Source organism: Erithacus rubecula (genome assembly GCF_903797595.1).
Source record: "Erithacus rubecula genome assembly, chromosome: 20".
NCBI lineage: Eukaryota > Metazoa > Chordata > Aves > Passeriformes > Muscicapidae > Erithacus > Erithacus rubecula.
Genome location: NC_136672.1, coordinates 8,388,194 through 8,403,342, shown reverse-complemented (window position 1 = coordinate 8,403,342; position 15,149 = coordinate 8,388,194). Strand labels below are relative to the sequence as shown.

The window sequence follows — 15,149 nt, the reverse complement described above, 5'->3', positions numbered from 1 at the left end:
CTGGTATTGAGCAGTGATTTCTTTATGGAAGTGGTGGGAGGGAATTGGGTTGTTGATCCATGAAGATGACTCGTGGATTTTTTTTTTTTAAGGACTTTTAATATATGCAAATGACTCTCAAATCTCAAAGCACTGTCCATGCTGAGTGAAGCAACAGCATTTCCTTGATGAGCAGAACTGAAATAGTACTTGATCCGGGGTTAAAGTGCTTAATACTTTCAAGCACGCTATATTAAAACTCCAGTTAATGCTAACTTTCAGTTCCTCCCTCTTGTTTATCAGTAACAGTGATGAGTTTTAAGTTCAACATTTAATGTGTTCAAGGTTGAATCTACAACATTCTTTTTATTATTTTGAACCTGAGTTAACTTTGTTTTGCACTTAAGATCTCTTGCTTAGTCTGTGCTCAGTCCCTGATTACTGCTTTCCTCTGAGGCTCAGCTTGTGATGTTCTCTAATGCAGCCTAATCTGCCTCTTAATTATTTCCTCCTTTTCTGTGAAGTTCTGTCACTTGACAGTATTTTGTGATCCTTCACTCCTGTTCTGAGAACTCCAGCTGGAGGTTTGGAACTACCCCACTGCAGTTTAAAACTGCAGGTGGCAATGTATTTTGGTTTGAGGTTTTTTTTTTTTTTTTTTTTCATTTATTTGTTTTGGAACAGTGCTCAGTGTCACCAGGGGTGAAAAAACAAGGAAGTAGATTGCTTACCACTGAAGTATGACTTCATGCTTAAGTTTCCAGGCCAGTTGCCTGAAACAAAATTGATTGAAAAGCTGGTTTGTAAAGGGGGGGGGATTTTTTTTTAGTATTAAAAAAGAATAGTACATTTACAGCTTGTGAATTAAACTTAAGAGATGAGAGTCTTTAACAGCAATGCAAAACCTAAACCTTGGAAAGAGGTTTCTGCCGTGTATTTTGTACTCTTTCCTAACGACCCTTCGCATGGAGCGGTGTTTTCTGAGGGACAAAATGTAGCAAAAAAAAAAAGATGAGCTCTACTAAGCATCTTCGACGTTACTGCCAGTGCTACTCTGCTACAGTGCGGAATTGAGCTCATGTCAATGCCTTCCCCTGCAGTGCTTGTGCAGGCGGAGTAGCAGCTCCTGCCGCTGACCCAGTGCCCTACTAAGGGCTCGTCAGCGCCGGCCCGGGCCGGGGGCTGCGCGCCCGCAGCGGCGCGGGATTATCCCGGCCGAGCCTTTGGAATGGTCCCGCCTCGGCCCCGCCTCCGCTCGTGCTGCAGCGACTGTGGAAATTTCCACTGCGCTGCCTGCGAGCGGCCGCGGGAGCAGCGGGGCCCCGCCCGCGCTCCTGGCAGCGGCTCCGCGGTGCCGCCCCCGCCTCAGCTCTGCCTGCTGCCCCGCGTGTCTCGGACGCGGTGCCGCCCCCGCCTCAGCTCTGCCTGCTGCCCCGCGTGTCTCGTTCGCGGTGCCGCCCCCGCCTCAGCTCTGCCTGCTGCCCCGCGTGTCTCGTTCGCGGTGCCGCCCCCGCCTCAGCTCTGCCTGCTGCCCCGCGTGTCTCGTTCGCGGTGCCGCCCCCCGATGGATTCCGCTCTCCAGCAATGTCCCCGTGCAGCTGCAGCGCGTTCGCTGACAGCGAGGGCAGGCTCTGTCCCCTTGTCCCCTTGTCCCCCTCCAGACTCCAGGGCGTCCCTGTCCCACAGGGGACAGGCCAGATGTGGCCCCTGGCACGTAAGGACTTATTGCCGATGTTGGGAGCTCTCTGAAAGAATGCGGTTTATAAAAGAGAACATTGTTCTTCGCGGGGCCCAAGGTTGGTTTCACGTATCAAGCACATCAAGGGGTAAAAAGTTACATTTTTTTTCAGCAAAACGAACACGAGCTCACCTACCTAATGCACATTCTCCGCCTACCCAATGTATGTTTATTAGTGTGATGTGATCTTACTCGACGCTTGAAGCGAGTTCTTTTATTAAGCAACTTCTATTGCAGAAGTTACCTCACAGCATTAGTTATGTTTACAAAAGGCGAGAAAATTCAGCTCCAAGACGTCAATTCCTTTAGCAGGAGTTATCTGACGGCATCATTACGGTTACAAAAGGTGAGAATATTCAGCCTTGGGACAGAATATTCACCTCGGAGGGTCCCTGACCTTCGGCCCGCGGTCCCGGGGAGACCACAGGGTCCCGCTGCGCATGCGCAGCTGCCGTGCCCCCCGCCCTCCGGTCCCGCTTCCCGCGGGGGGCGCTGCGCGTGCGCAATGGCTGCCCCCACTTCCCCCGCTCCCCCTCCCAGCCCCGCCGTGAGGGAGAGGCAAGATGGCGCTGGGCTCCCGCCAAGGCTGCCGCTGGTGCGGCCGCGCCGCCCTGGCACAGCCGAGGCGGCGGCGAGTCCCGGAGCGGGCGGAGCCGGCCGGGTGCTCGGCGCGGCCCTACTCGGAGGGCGGCGGTGCTGCCGAGGCGGCGGGCGGGGCGGAGCTGCTGGAGGTGTGCTGGCGGCGGCGCTTCCTACGGGGCGGCGCGGGGCCGCTGCCCTGGAGTGCCTACCTGAGCGGCCGCCACCCCGGCTTCGGGCCGCTGGGCGCGGCGCTGCGCGCCAACCTGGCGGCGCAGTGGTGGGACTCGGCGCTGCCCGTGCGGGAGCAGGTGTTCCCCGTGGACGCCGCGCTCCACGGCCCGCCCGGCGCTCCGCGGGACGCGCAGGGGCTGCGGCTGCTGCACCCGGAGACGCTGCGCGAAGCCCTCCAGGGCTGTGGGCAGAACCCTGGCGGCCCGGCCCTGGATGAAGTGCTGGGGGCCGCGGGGGTGCTGCGGGAGAGCCTCCTGCCCGGTAGGTCCCGGGCGGCTCCGCTCAGCCTGCACCCTGCGCACGAGTTTCTTGCTGGGAGCGAAGCAGCTGCATTTAAGGGATTTTTCCAGCTGCCTTGGTGCGCCGGGAATGTTCCTTCTGTAGACTGTGAATTTGTGTGCTTTTCAAGGATCCGACCAGCAACAAGTGGGCAGTTGATATGCTCCCTGTAATTTGGGGAAAAGCACATTAAAATCAACATGCCCAGAGGAAGCAGCCTGCTGAGCCCATGTCTGCAAAGCATCAATGCTAGTAAAGATAGTGAAACTGCATGTACGAACCTCACGTGTATAATACATACTTCATTTGTTCTTAGTAGAATTAAAACTTCAAAAACTTTCCTGTGTCCACTAAAATCAGGGCTTTGTCTTCTGCAGGTGTTCTGGCGCAATATGCCAGCTGCTTAGAGCTGGTGAACAGAAGACTGCCCTGTGGCCTTGCTCAAATTGGAGTGTGCTTCCATTGTGTTCCAGAAAGTGAACATTCCGTTCCAGGAAATGAACAACACAACAAGAACTGTACAAGGTAGAGTAATAGAGGAGTTAATCCCTTATCATACCTGAACCGGTTCACTTTTGGATTTTTTTTGAATGCTGTTTCTTGCTTTTCCCCTGTTATTTCCCAAGGTGTTAACTTGCTGCCCTTGCTGTTGTTTAAAGAATAGGCGAGAGGACCACGTCTTTGCTTGCATGGTTTAGTTCTCCCAGAACTGCAGGACAGTGGCTCGATTACTGGCTACGCCAGAGGCTCCAGTGGTGGAGAAAGGTAACAGCAGATTCCATGGGGAATCTTGGCCTGCTGCTTTATGTCTCGGGGGGGGGGAATTGACACCCTGGTTGGTTTTATGGCCTTACATTGCTGGCCTGTTCTTGGCACTGAAATTTCTCATGGAAATTGAGAATCTACTGAAGTTGATGACAAACCCGATAAGTAGTTTATAACGTGACTTGCAGAAAGGCAAACGTTTTGTGTTTTGTCAGTGGTGTGAGATGAAAATGTGATAAAACAGCCAAGAGAATTGGACTTTAACTTGCAAAAACCTTCTGCTGAAAATCAGAGACTTCAGTTTGCATTGCAGACTTGATTTTTGTAGTTACTATGGGATTCACAGTAGTGATCACCTCTTACACCTCTTACTTTCAGTTTGCTGTAGGCCCATCTAAATTCAGCAGCAGTGACTTTCAGGATGAACAAGGCAGAAGAGGATTTAAGTTACATTACAGCTTTCCTTGGGGGACAGAAACAATAGAAACATTGAAGAACCTTGGTGATACTGAACTGTTACAGATGTATCCAGGAGAGAGATCAAAATTACTTGTAAGCTTTATTGCATTAAATATCATTCCTAATAAAAATGGCAATGTGTGAGAGAAGTGGTTTCTTTATTGATCCAGTTGCTTAGCCTGTGCCTGGCTTTTTATTCATTTGCTGCAAAAGTAGTACAGTTGATGCTCAGCAGTCAGACCTTCATTTTCAAAAGCTGATAAAATACTGTTTGGTACTTTTTTTTTTTTTGCAAGGAGTTATTCAAAATTAGAAATGAGCTCTGTTGACAAGGCAGCTGTTGTCAGTGGCATAGACTTTACCTGTGAGTAGATATAAACTCAGACTATGTTTTGCACTGTTCAGTTTGCATCAAAAAGAGCCTGTAAATGTGAGAGTTTTTTTTCTTGCTGTAGCTTGTTCACTTTCATGTATGTAGACGTGTTTTTGTAGATTAATGGGTTATAAAAATGGCTTTATAGAAAAAGGGGGTATGGACCAGAGGGAAATATCTCCACTGAATATGTTGAAGAGGGACAAACCTCTAATAAATGGCAATGTTTGGAGTTAGGCTGAACAGATAAAACCAGAGTAACTTTGTATTTTACCAGCAAATTGCAACGTTCTCCTTCTCATGACAGTCTTGTCTTTCCTGCTTTTGCAGTTTATTTCTACAAAACTGGGATTTCTCAGAATGTGGGGACTCATGGTCACTTGAAAGTAATCTACAAACCTCCAACAGAAAATGCAGTTTCCACTGTATTTGCCATAGATTTAAATTTGTGATTAAAGTGGCAGAGCAAGAAACTAATCCCATCCTGCCCTGACTTGCTTTCCCCACTGTTACACTCTTACCTGGTTACACATAAGATTGGTGGTAATGTTTTAAATAAATGTCTTCATTTTAAATGCAATAAGAGTGCTTGAGCTCAATGTTTCATTATACATTTAAAGCAAGGAAAGAGCTTTTGGGGATAATCCTTTATGTTTTCCTATGTGGGTTTTTTCTCTTCAGGGCCGAGATGGAAGGAAGAATGTCATCCCTCATGTTCTGTCTGTGAATGGGGATCTGGACAGAGGAGTGTTAGCCTATCTCTTTGATTCTTTACAGCTAGTTGAGAATCCATTAACAGCAAAGAGAAATGCACAGAGAAAGGTAACTTCATGTAGAAAATGTCAGAAAATAAGTACAATCCTCCCAGACAATATGGTAAATTCAAGTATAGCAATGTCTCCTTTTCCACATGGCCCTTCCCAATGGGTGTAGACTGAACCCTTTCACTGGTAGCACCCATGGCACTGCCCCTGTGCTCCCTGTCACCCACATAAGCAATTTTTCTCATTCTGAGGTCCCCTTTTCCTGTTTTACTCTTCTCTCTTATCAATGGGTAGGCTCTTGCCATGTAAGTGATGGAGTTAAGAGAAATTGGAATCTAGCTGCAGTTTGTGGGAAAGAGCAATTTGTTTTTTCCAGAAGCATTTGAAAGTGGCTGAGAAGAGTAGAAAAAGTGGATCAGAGGTGGTGATGGGGTATTTCCCCAAGGACCATCATTCTCCCCACTTTTATTCTGTTTTCTGGAGTTTGAGTGCTGGCAGTCAGTGCCTGTTACCCAGGCAGCTGTTTGGGCTTTTTGGATGGGAACTGCCTGCTGGGCTGTCTGTCATCTCTGTCTCTATTCAAGATGATGGAGCTCTGCTAACAAATCTTCATCTCTTTTGTGGAGCTCAGCCAAAATAAAGTAATTTCTTCCATGTGAATGTAGCTGGGCTGTGTGCTTGTTGCATAAAATACAGCTTGCTTCTAATTCAGGATTTTGTGCTGTGAGAACATATGTATGTTTAGAACATTAATTTAACTTTTTAAAAAATTGCTATTTCCTAGTTCTGTTTAGAATTGCATGATAAATACATTTAGTAATCTGTTGGTTTTTGTAAATTTATTAGGTACTTAAGCTTCATCCTTGCTTAGCACCCCTTAAAGTAGCCTTGGACGTGGGCAAAGGTCCAACAACAGAGCTGAGGCAGGTATGTTGTAAGAGAATATTTTAATTTTGATCATTGACTCTCCATGTAATCTGTTACAATTCATACACTCTTCATGTTGAGGAAAATCATTCCTGGTTGTGCAGAGTTCCTGGTGCTCCTACTCTGCAGCTTGTGGGTCAGAGCCAAAGGAATTCACTGCAGACAGTTCCTTGTGTGGACACAACTGCTTTTGGTACAATACAGCTGATGCTTGTCCCATGCAAAATTAAGGAAAATAAATAACACCATCCCTCTCGGCTTCTTAATCTTTCAGAATTATCTTAATGCATGTTCAGAAAGATTTTTAAAAAGTTTGCATTTAAATCAGTTATGAAGTCCCCGTGGAAGGGAGGAAACTTATACAGGAGTGTTTGAAAGAGAACTTCCAGTTTGCTTTCTGATTTGAGATTGTTTCAGCCAGCAAATTAACACCAGCTAGGAATGCTAATACCACACATGGTATGAGTTTTAATGGTTTCTTTGTATAGAGTCTCAAACCCACAAAGTGTGTTTTAACTTTTGTTATTAAATGGATGCAGGTTTGTCAAGGTTTGTTCAATGAGCTGACAGAAAATGGAATTTCTGTATGGCCGGGTTATCTGGAAACTGTGCACATGTCTCTGGAACATCTTTGTACAAAGTAAGGAGAAACAGTGTTCTGTAAATCAAACTATGAAGGTCAAAGATGACTTTCTGTGGGCTGCTGTAAATATGCCTTTTTTCAGGAGGAAGTTTTTGAGTGCAGTGACTGACTAAAGGTGTGGATCTTGAGCTACAGACTTGGATTCAAGTAGTTTTGTTATGAAAAGCATATATCAGATGATTTTTCTAAATTAAGTGAAGTAGAAGCCTTTCTTATGTTACTGTAATTTCCCTGGAATTATGAAATGCCTTTTAAAAATTCTCATGTAGAAAACATAATCATAAGCTTGCAGAACTGTTTCCCACCCTCACCCCCATTTTTGCATCTGGTCTGGTTCTGTGTTTCATTCTTAAGCACTATTTCAAACAACTCACTGTGTCTAGTCTTGAACTTGACAGTTCTTCCAAGCCTGAACCACTGCCATTAGTGATGTGATGGAACTGTTTGTGGATATAAAATCAGCTGTTCCATTTGGGGGCTTCATGTATGATTTGTTGACTAGGAGTGCATAGCCCCTCATGTCAAAGCATCTTGATGAGTGATTTTTTTTTTTTTTCTGAGAGAAAAGAAATGCAACTTCATGTGCAGTAAAACAAAGTCAGAAAGATAAATTCTGCTTGTACAAAAATACTCTTTTAATAGGTTACTAAATAAGATTATTTTTATATACTGAAATAGCTGAATAATTGAAAGAAATATAATTTCTTTCTTAGGAAAGCAAGGAATGGCGACAAGAAAACTGGAGATGTCACACCAGATTTAGTGCAATACAGCAAAACTAAATATTTACAGTTCATGGTCATTTGTATGTAAGTTATCTGATTTTTTTTCCATGCACCAAGAGCAGTAACAGGTGTGTTTTTCTGCTGCAGGTACGATGAGATGAGTATTCCCTTCATGATCTTGATAAATGATGGCACTCTAGAGAATGGAGTGGTCCAGCTGAGAAGCAGAGACACCACCATGAAGGAAATGATGCACATTTCCAGGCTGAAGGACTTTTTAACTAAGTATGTTACATCAGCCAAAAATGTGTAAACTTGAATTTGTTGAATAAAAGGATTTTCTTAGACATCTTTGCCTGAAGTGGTTTCAGCATTGTCATGGACTCCTTGGTTTCTCTGCAAACAGTTCTGCTAAAACTTGGTGGTGCATCTGTTTTCTGTCAAATCTGGGTCTTCCAGGTTACCTTGGAAAAAGGGAAGAGAAAAACTTGTTCCTTATTAACAAGGCTAACCATATTTTTGTTCATGTCTTTGGTTTTGGTATCATACTGAAAGTAAAAAATTTGGCTATCCTCTGTATTGCTGACACAATTGTGATCTTGCTGGAAAATGATATTTTTAATAAAAGACTTCCAAATGTTCAATATTTTAATAACATCAGTATTTTTGTACTGTTTGTAGGAATATCTTTTAATCACATGGCTTCAGTTCTTGTAAGCTACTTCATCTTGCACATGAGAAACATAAAATCAGACATATATTACCAAGAGTAACAGAGGAGCAGATTTAAATAAATCATAAACGTTTTTTAATGAACATTTTTGTGGACAAAATATCTGTGTGTATAAAATGGAAAAAAAACCTAATGTGTGATGATATTTTTCCTGTACCTAAGCACAGTGGTTGAAATCAGATACAGGAGTTTGCAGAGATATCAGAGATCTTGTCTGGATTTCCAGTGCCTGTACAGTTTGTTCAGTCCCTGTGTAAAGTGCTGAAGGTTTGTGCAGCAGGGCTCCTGGCCCCTGATAGTCATCAGTTCATGAAACACAAGAACTTGCCTTAAAATCTTCTACTAACATAGTGCTCACTTAACTATAAATGAGTTATTTATAACAATAATAATTGCAATATAGAAGATTTATGCTGGATATAATCAAGGTGACTTACTGAACTCATGGAATTCTAAATTAGGTGTATGTGGATTGGTATTAAAACAACCCAGCACCATCTTACAAACAGCCTGTAGCAGCATACAGAATTTATTTTAAATTTTATTAATTTTAGCAACCTATTCCTAGCCTGAGAGCTGAAGTACTGTTGCACTGAGAAAGTGCCATCCTTGCAGGTACATAGAGGCCAAATACAGATCCTCTAAGTGCCCAAGAGGAATGTTTTCTCTTTTTTCATTACACTGGACAAAAGCCTTTTGATTATCTTATGTCTGCAAATAATCCAGTTTCTACTTTAGCAGGATTGATAGATGTTCAGGAACTTAGATCTGGGTGAAAGCTTTACATGTAAATCCAAGTTTTATCCATTTGCTTTTTCTCAAAAGTTGAAGTTCTTAGATATTATTTATGGGTCTGAGATTTGCTTAGAAAGTGAGCTACACTGTCTGTCTACAATCTGATTAGGCCAGGAAATTGGTATCTAAACATCATCTCTTTGTATGCAGCTTGCTGGAACTTAGCACATTTGAGGGCTGAAAAATTCTTTAAAAGTATGTGATAAAGATATAATCAGAAAAAAGTCATACCTGGCACTCAGTCTCTGGTGAGGACCTTTGAATAGACTGTAGAACATTCCCTCTTCCCTGTTAAGAGTCAGAATAACAATTCATAATTACTTTTTCGGTATAGATACACAGAAAAAATTAACATTACATCAGCAATGTGGTTACTAATAACATTTTCAGCATGTTTTTGTAGTGAGGCTGTTGCATTTGCCATGGGATGGTTTGTTGGGGTTTTTCTTTCTTCTTTTTCCCTCTGCTCACGACACTTTTAAAGCTGCTTTAGTTTTTCCATTGTAACTAAGCATTTTTATAAGAAATTGCAAGTATTTAAGCCCTGCCTCCACCCAGCAAAGTTTCCTCTAAACATATTTGTGTGTATCCAATATTCCAATATTACAGCTTGAAGTTTTTACCTTTTTCCTCTTCTCTCCTAATAACAGAAAAATTGATGTATTCTTCTTCCGGCTTAACAGGCTCTGGATTGAAGATGATGAACAGCAGTTAACTCAATTACAAACAACTTGAATCAGAATTTTTTCTCTATAATCTTGAAACAAAGCAGTGAGATTCCATACTGAATATAAATCATGGAGCATTCATGGCTCTTACCAGAGCTCTTATCAGTGTCCTTGCAGGCTGAGCCTGGCATGAGCAGCTGCACAGCACTGAGCTGACCCAGCAGGGCAGTGAGAAATATCTACTGCATGAACAGGAAGGCAGATTTGTTTGGAGACAGTTACTCCATTTGAATATTTAGAAATGGGAAACATTAATGCCTTTGCTATTGGTTTGTTTAGGGGGGTTTTATTCCCCTTGAAAAAAGGCATTCACATTCCAGGCAAATGTAGAAACTGCAGGTTCAGAGCATTGTGGCTGTCAGGTAATGTCTTCATTATTGTGTGTTTTCTGCAATTCAAGTACTAAAATATCTTAACATAGGTCAGTGGCTTTGTGGTCAGTTAATTTCAACTGACTTTGAATCTTGCCAAACTTAAGGGGAATTGAATAAAAAACTAAAATTCTTTATTCATTGTTCAATTTTGAACAATGCAGGAGCTATAATAGTTTTATTTTGCTACAGCATCATACATCTCACTATTGTCAGCAAATGGCCATTACACCCTTTTTTATTAAAACCTCCATTTGTTTAACCAGCTGCAGTTTTGGCTGCTTGGCTGTCAGATTATGCCACATATGGATTCTGAGAGATTTCAAATAATGCCTCTGCCAGGGGGATCAGTAGGTGCCTGAAGAAACCTGCTTGACTGCAGGAGGTGACAGGAACTTACCAATCTCTGAGTATATGACTTCATTTTCAGACTCCTCTGCATTCAGTGTTGAAGTAAGGCCAATTGAGGGCCTGGTAGACTTAAATTTTTCTGCAAATTATACAAGAAAAACACGTGTGTGTGTGTATAGATACATATATATGTATATATAGAAATACTTCTTAGAAATAAACCATTTCAATGTATTTTTTAATATTTGGAGATATCAGTTAATGTTATTTTCACAATCAAAATCATTCTTCAACCAAGGGCATTTTAATAATTTCCCTTTCCAGTGAGGTCAAATTCGTTCCAGTGCTTTTGTGAATTACATTAGCTGTTGCTTTGCCTCCCCCACCCCAAATCTTTAATCTAAAACACAGCTCAGAGATTTGGCCTTGTCAGTGTCTTGTTAAGTTGCCAGTGCTGCTTCAGAGGAGACTCAACAACAGGCTAAAAGACCAGGAGCTGCTCTACTGAAAATGGGATGTTTACACAGTAAAATATTGACAACATAAATGACATTTGGAAAATGAAACAGACATTCAAATAACTCACTTGCTTTATACAAAGGAATTATGAAAAATGGAATTGCCAGAGCAAATCCTATTATGAGTAGTAGCAGGATCAGCCCAAGAGAAATTAGCAGGGGTTGAGAATGGCTTCTCTCTTCTGCCAAAAAGAAGAAAAAAAGTTAATTATGCAATGAAATGTTGTTTCATATTTTAAGTATTTTCCATAAATTAAAATCAAGACTTGAAATTTCTTTCAGCTTTTAGATTAGCTGGGGTTAATGTAACTGTTCATCTGAGTCCCAAGGGCTCTGTGCCCCAGCAAAAGGAAAGCAGTTTGCTGGTGCCAGTTCAGCTCTTCCATGGGACAGAGAGGAAACTGAACCAGACTCTCTACAAAGTGCACCAGGGGTCTCTTGTAGAAATGTGTCTTTTACAGAGATCCTCCATGGTCACTTCAGCTTCTACTGTTATCTAAGATGCATTAAATTCTATGGTTTTGCATTAATTTTAAAATCTCAACTTTATTTTTCTAATTTAAAAATTGTATTTTGAACAACACAAAATATCTGGCTAAAAATTTGCATAGTTGTATGATCCCAGTTTGTCAACAGTAGTAACCCCTTTTCATTCATACCTGCTAATGTAAAGTTGAAACTGTTGCTGTATTTTGTATTATTGGGAAAACTGTTATTAGCTTTGCATTTATAGGTTCCAAAGTCACTAAGGGAGTCAATACATAGAAAAATCACAGCTGCTTCCCTCTTCTGCATCGTCCTTTGGGGAGAAATGTTTTGTTTTCCTTTGAAGAATAGATATGTGATGGGAAGGGATCCATTCTCTGAGAAACAGGACAGGGTCACGTTCTGGCCTTTCTTTGCCTCAGAGGTGGGTGAGCTCAGCACTGGTTTGGAAATTGGCTCTGTAGAAAGAAAACTGAAAAGTCTGAATCACAGAATACAGATAAAATCCAGGCAAGATTTGGAGTGAAGTGACAACACTGTCAAAAGAGCTGGGCATGGGGATGGAGGGGTTGTGAGCAGGAGAGCACTGCCAGCTCCTGAGGTAAGAACAGCAGTAAAGTTCAGCTCCTCAGTGGAGAAAAGAAATGGCTGTGTGCCCCTGCAGCACCCAGTGCTGGGAAGGTGCACAGCAAGACCTACCTATGAGGGTGAAATGGAGGCTGGTGCTGTATTTTCCACCACTGCAGCTGCTGCACTCAGCTTTGCACTTGTATTCCCCCACGTCGCTGGCAGAGCTGATGGGCAGGGTGAACAGAGCAGGGGTCAGGTCTGACCTGTTCACAGCAGAAACCTGCTGGTTGTGCCTGAACAGTGTGTATCTGAAAGGGGGAGATCCAGCCTGAGAGAGGCAGGACAGGGTCACATTCTGCTTCATCACCACGTTCCGAGTCCCCTGAAGCAGTACAAGCTTGGGATTGGACAGCATCTCTGGAAAGAAAAAGTTTTTCAGTGAGTTGCACCTATGACCCAAGAAATCCCCAGATTTTCCCAAAATATGTTGACAACAAAGCTATGCTTATTTGTGTTGAAATGGGCCATTATACTTTTTCAGCCTCTAATAGCAGGAACCTCAATTACTTTGCAAAACCAGAATGCAGCTTCACACATGATGAAAAGTGCCTGTGCTGCAAAAGAGGCACAGGCACACAAATGCCACAGATGTGTTCAGATGAACCAGCAACAATACTCCTGAACTACAGCAGCAGTTAAAATAATAGAAGTATAAAAGATTAAATCAAATCTTTTGGAGAATTAATTGTAGGAGAAAGTAACCTTATGTAATAATTGAGAGGTAACGTGAATCTGAAAGCAAAAGCAGTATTTTATTTGTGGCTGGCTATTAACAGACAGAACTAACCTTGTGTAAGGAGATGGAACACTTGAATAGTAGCAGTAAGGGCCCTGATAGTCTCAAATTTGTTTCCTTTCATGATCTTATACAAATGAATTTGCAATAAAAACCTGTCTTTCCATAGAAAATGGCACCGAACTGGTCATGACTAAAATTAATTACAACATTTCCATGGGGGGAAAAAACTTTAACAAGCTAAAGCAATTTTGGCTTTACATACAAGTTAGTAAAGAGATGGTTAACTTTGTATAGAAACTTTTAAACTGACTCACTGCACAGAGAGGCAAAAGATTTAATTTGGCATCAAATTTTTGGACATTTTTTAATCCCTCCCCCATTTTTTTGGATAACAATCAATCTCAGCACATTCCTCAAAATCAACAAAAGAGAACCTACCTTTGGCATTTGCAGCAGTTTTCTGTATCTGCTGAGACATTTGAGCTAAGAGAAGAAAAAGGAAAGCTTTCAGAGAAAAAAACAGTGGTTCTGGTTTAGAAAGATTTGTAATATGAAAGAAACATGTCATTGGCTTACGGTAGGAAAACAGCAGAATTGTGAGAAAAAGCATTTTCTGAGCAAGAGAGCTGGAGGAGTTACATGACAGAGATCTTTCTTCTGAAGGAGGTGGAGGAGTGGCTCCAGGACTTGAGGAAGTTCTAAATATGGAAACTGTGCCGATCAGGGCTGATCTTTACTCATGTTTTGTGGAGAATTTTGTCATATCCCATGTACATTTAACCTATGGCAGGCAGAGGAGTGGGCAGAGAGGAGCAGTGGGGTGGGACACAGGCAGATGTTGTGTGCAGCTGTCCTGGGGTGGGGCTGATGTGAGCAGCAGTTTCTCCTGTGATCTGGGTGCCAGAGCCATCCTGCCCTGCAGCCCAGAGCCAGGGAGTCACTGAGGATGGAAAAGCTTCTAAGGGAGTGAGTTCAACCATCCCCCAGCACTGCCAGGTCAAACACTAAACTCTGTCCCCAGGTGCCACATCTGCATGTCTGTAAATCCCTGCAGGTGACTCCACCACTTCCCAGAGCAATCTGTGCCAATGTCTGACAAGCTTTTCCATGAAGAAATTTTTCCAAATATCCAGTCTAAACATCCTCCAGTGCAGCTTGAGGCTGATTCCTTTTGTTCTATCACTTGGCAGGAAAGATCAACCCCCACCTTTCTCCTTTTGGGTAATTTTTCTAGCACTGTTCTGGTAAGGGAATTTGTAAGAGACACATATTTGCTAGAGATAGTGCAAATAATATAGCTGAGACTAAGGAAGTAAGTGGCACTGGATGGGTTTTAGCAGCAATATGATTCAAAAAAGGTATCAAATCTATAGAAGTTTTAAGATGTTAATAAGTATTTATACTTATTACTGGATATAAGCCAGCTTGTTAATAAAATATTTCAGTTGAGCTTCAAATATTAAGCTATAAGAAAGTGACATCTTTTATTGGAAGGTACACATCTCATAAAGAATTTGAGTTCAACACTACTGCATAAACAAACCTGATGACTAATTTGATGAAGTAATCAGTAATGCAAAGCTACATAATGACAGTCTTGGCAAATAGATTTTCTTTACTCTGGGCAAAGTAAGTGTCAGCTATGCATGGCAATGCCTTCTGCAGGACTCCAGGCCCTGTTGTACAATTGCTTACACAGAAAATGACTTAATAGTGATCCTTGTCTTATTTCTTATTTCTTTCTTTGCACTTTCTAAAGGCAACAAAACAAAGCCCTGCAGTCCTTCCCTGGGTCATACAGAATCCCTCCCAAAATCTTGGGCTGTTGCAGCGTTGCAAAATTTCCTTAGAGAACGTTATGTGCACTTCCTTCCTCCTTGTTTTTTAATATTGCTGGAGGTTTACTTGTTTGGGTTTGTTTTCTTAAATTTGTTTTAAGACAGTCTCCACCCTCCTCTCAGAAGTGTTTGTGATGTGGAAACACTGTCAGCAAACCGCAGGAGAGGAACATCTGGAACATTCCCAGCTGTCAGGAAGCACGTGTGAAAGTGCAGCTGCTGGGGGGAGGATGGGGCTGTTTGTGCCTTTTGTGATGTGGGAGCCTGCTCCTGTCAGAAACCTTCACAAACAGCCCTCAGGAGCCCTGGCTGCTGGTGCTCACCTGCAACACAATGTTTTTTTCTAAGAAGCTGCTTCATTTTGTGTGTGGGTGAAAGGGAATAGTTACACAGCAAAAGGAGGTGTGAATTTGGCCATACCTTCTAAAAAATAAAAGTGTAGTGTCATCAGGACATGTACAGCTTTAATGGTGTGTAGGCTCCCTGAGGATGCAC

The 15,149-nt window shown here is 42.5% G+C and overlaps 2 protein-coding genes across 6 annotated transcripts; one reads left to right on the top strand and one right to left on the bottom strand.

Annotated features, from left to right (window-relative positions):
• Positions 1–2,164: 2,164 nt before the first annotated feature.
• POLG2 (DNA polymerase gamma 2, accessory subunit) lies at positions 2,165–7,814 on the top strand. Of its 4 annotated transcripts, XM_079323281.1 has the most exons (8): positions 2,172–2,791; positions 3,187–3,334; positions 3,469–3,574; positions 3,953–4,126; positions 5,088–5,228; positions 6,017–6,097; positions 6,637–6,737; positions 7,613–7,814. In XM_079323281.1, the coding sequence occupies exons 1-8, from the start codon at positions 2,281–2,283 to the stop codon at positions 7,776–7,778; spliced, it is 1,428 nt and encodes a 475-aa protein (XP_079179407.1). In that variant the 5' UTR covers positions 2,172–2,280; the 3' UTR covers positions 7,779–7,814. The 4 variants fall into 4 exon arrangements, with proteins under 4 accessions (XP_079179409.1, XP_079179408.1, XP_079179407.1 ...); XM_079323283.1 differs by lacking the exon at positions 3,953–4,126 and having other exon boundaries at positions 2,165–2,791; XM_079323282.1 differs by lacking the exon at positions 6,017–6,097 and having other exon boundaries at positions 2,171–2,791.
• An 8-nt stretch (positions 7,815–7,822) lies between these two features.
• Positions 7,823–13,765, bottom strand: MILR1 (mast cell immunoglobulin like receptor 1). Of its 2 annotated transcripts, none has more exons than XM_079323285.1 (8): positions 13,255–13,765; positions 12,147–12,434; positions 11,621–11,905; positions 11,030–11,143; positions 10,493–10,582; positions 9,617–9,679; positions 9,225–9,281; positions 7,823–7,929 (listed from the first exon to the last, which is right to left on the bottom strand). In XM_079323285.1, exons 1-7 carry the CDS (start codon positions 13,424–13,426, stop codon positions 9,232–9,234), a joined length of 1,062 nt encoding a protein of 353 aa, XP_079179411.1. In that variant the 5' UTR covers positions 13,427–13,765; the 3' UTR covers positions 7,823–7,929; positions 9,225–9,231. The 2 variants fall into 2 exon arrangements, with proteins under 2 accessions (XP_079179411.1, XP_079179412.1); XM_079323286.1 differs by lacking the exon at positions 7,823–7,929 and having other exon boundaries at positions 7,961–9,281; positions 13,255–13,299; positions 13,393–13,765.
• Positions 13,766–15,149: the final 1,384 nt, after the last annotated feature.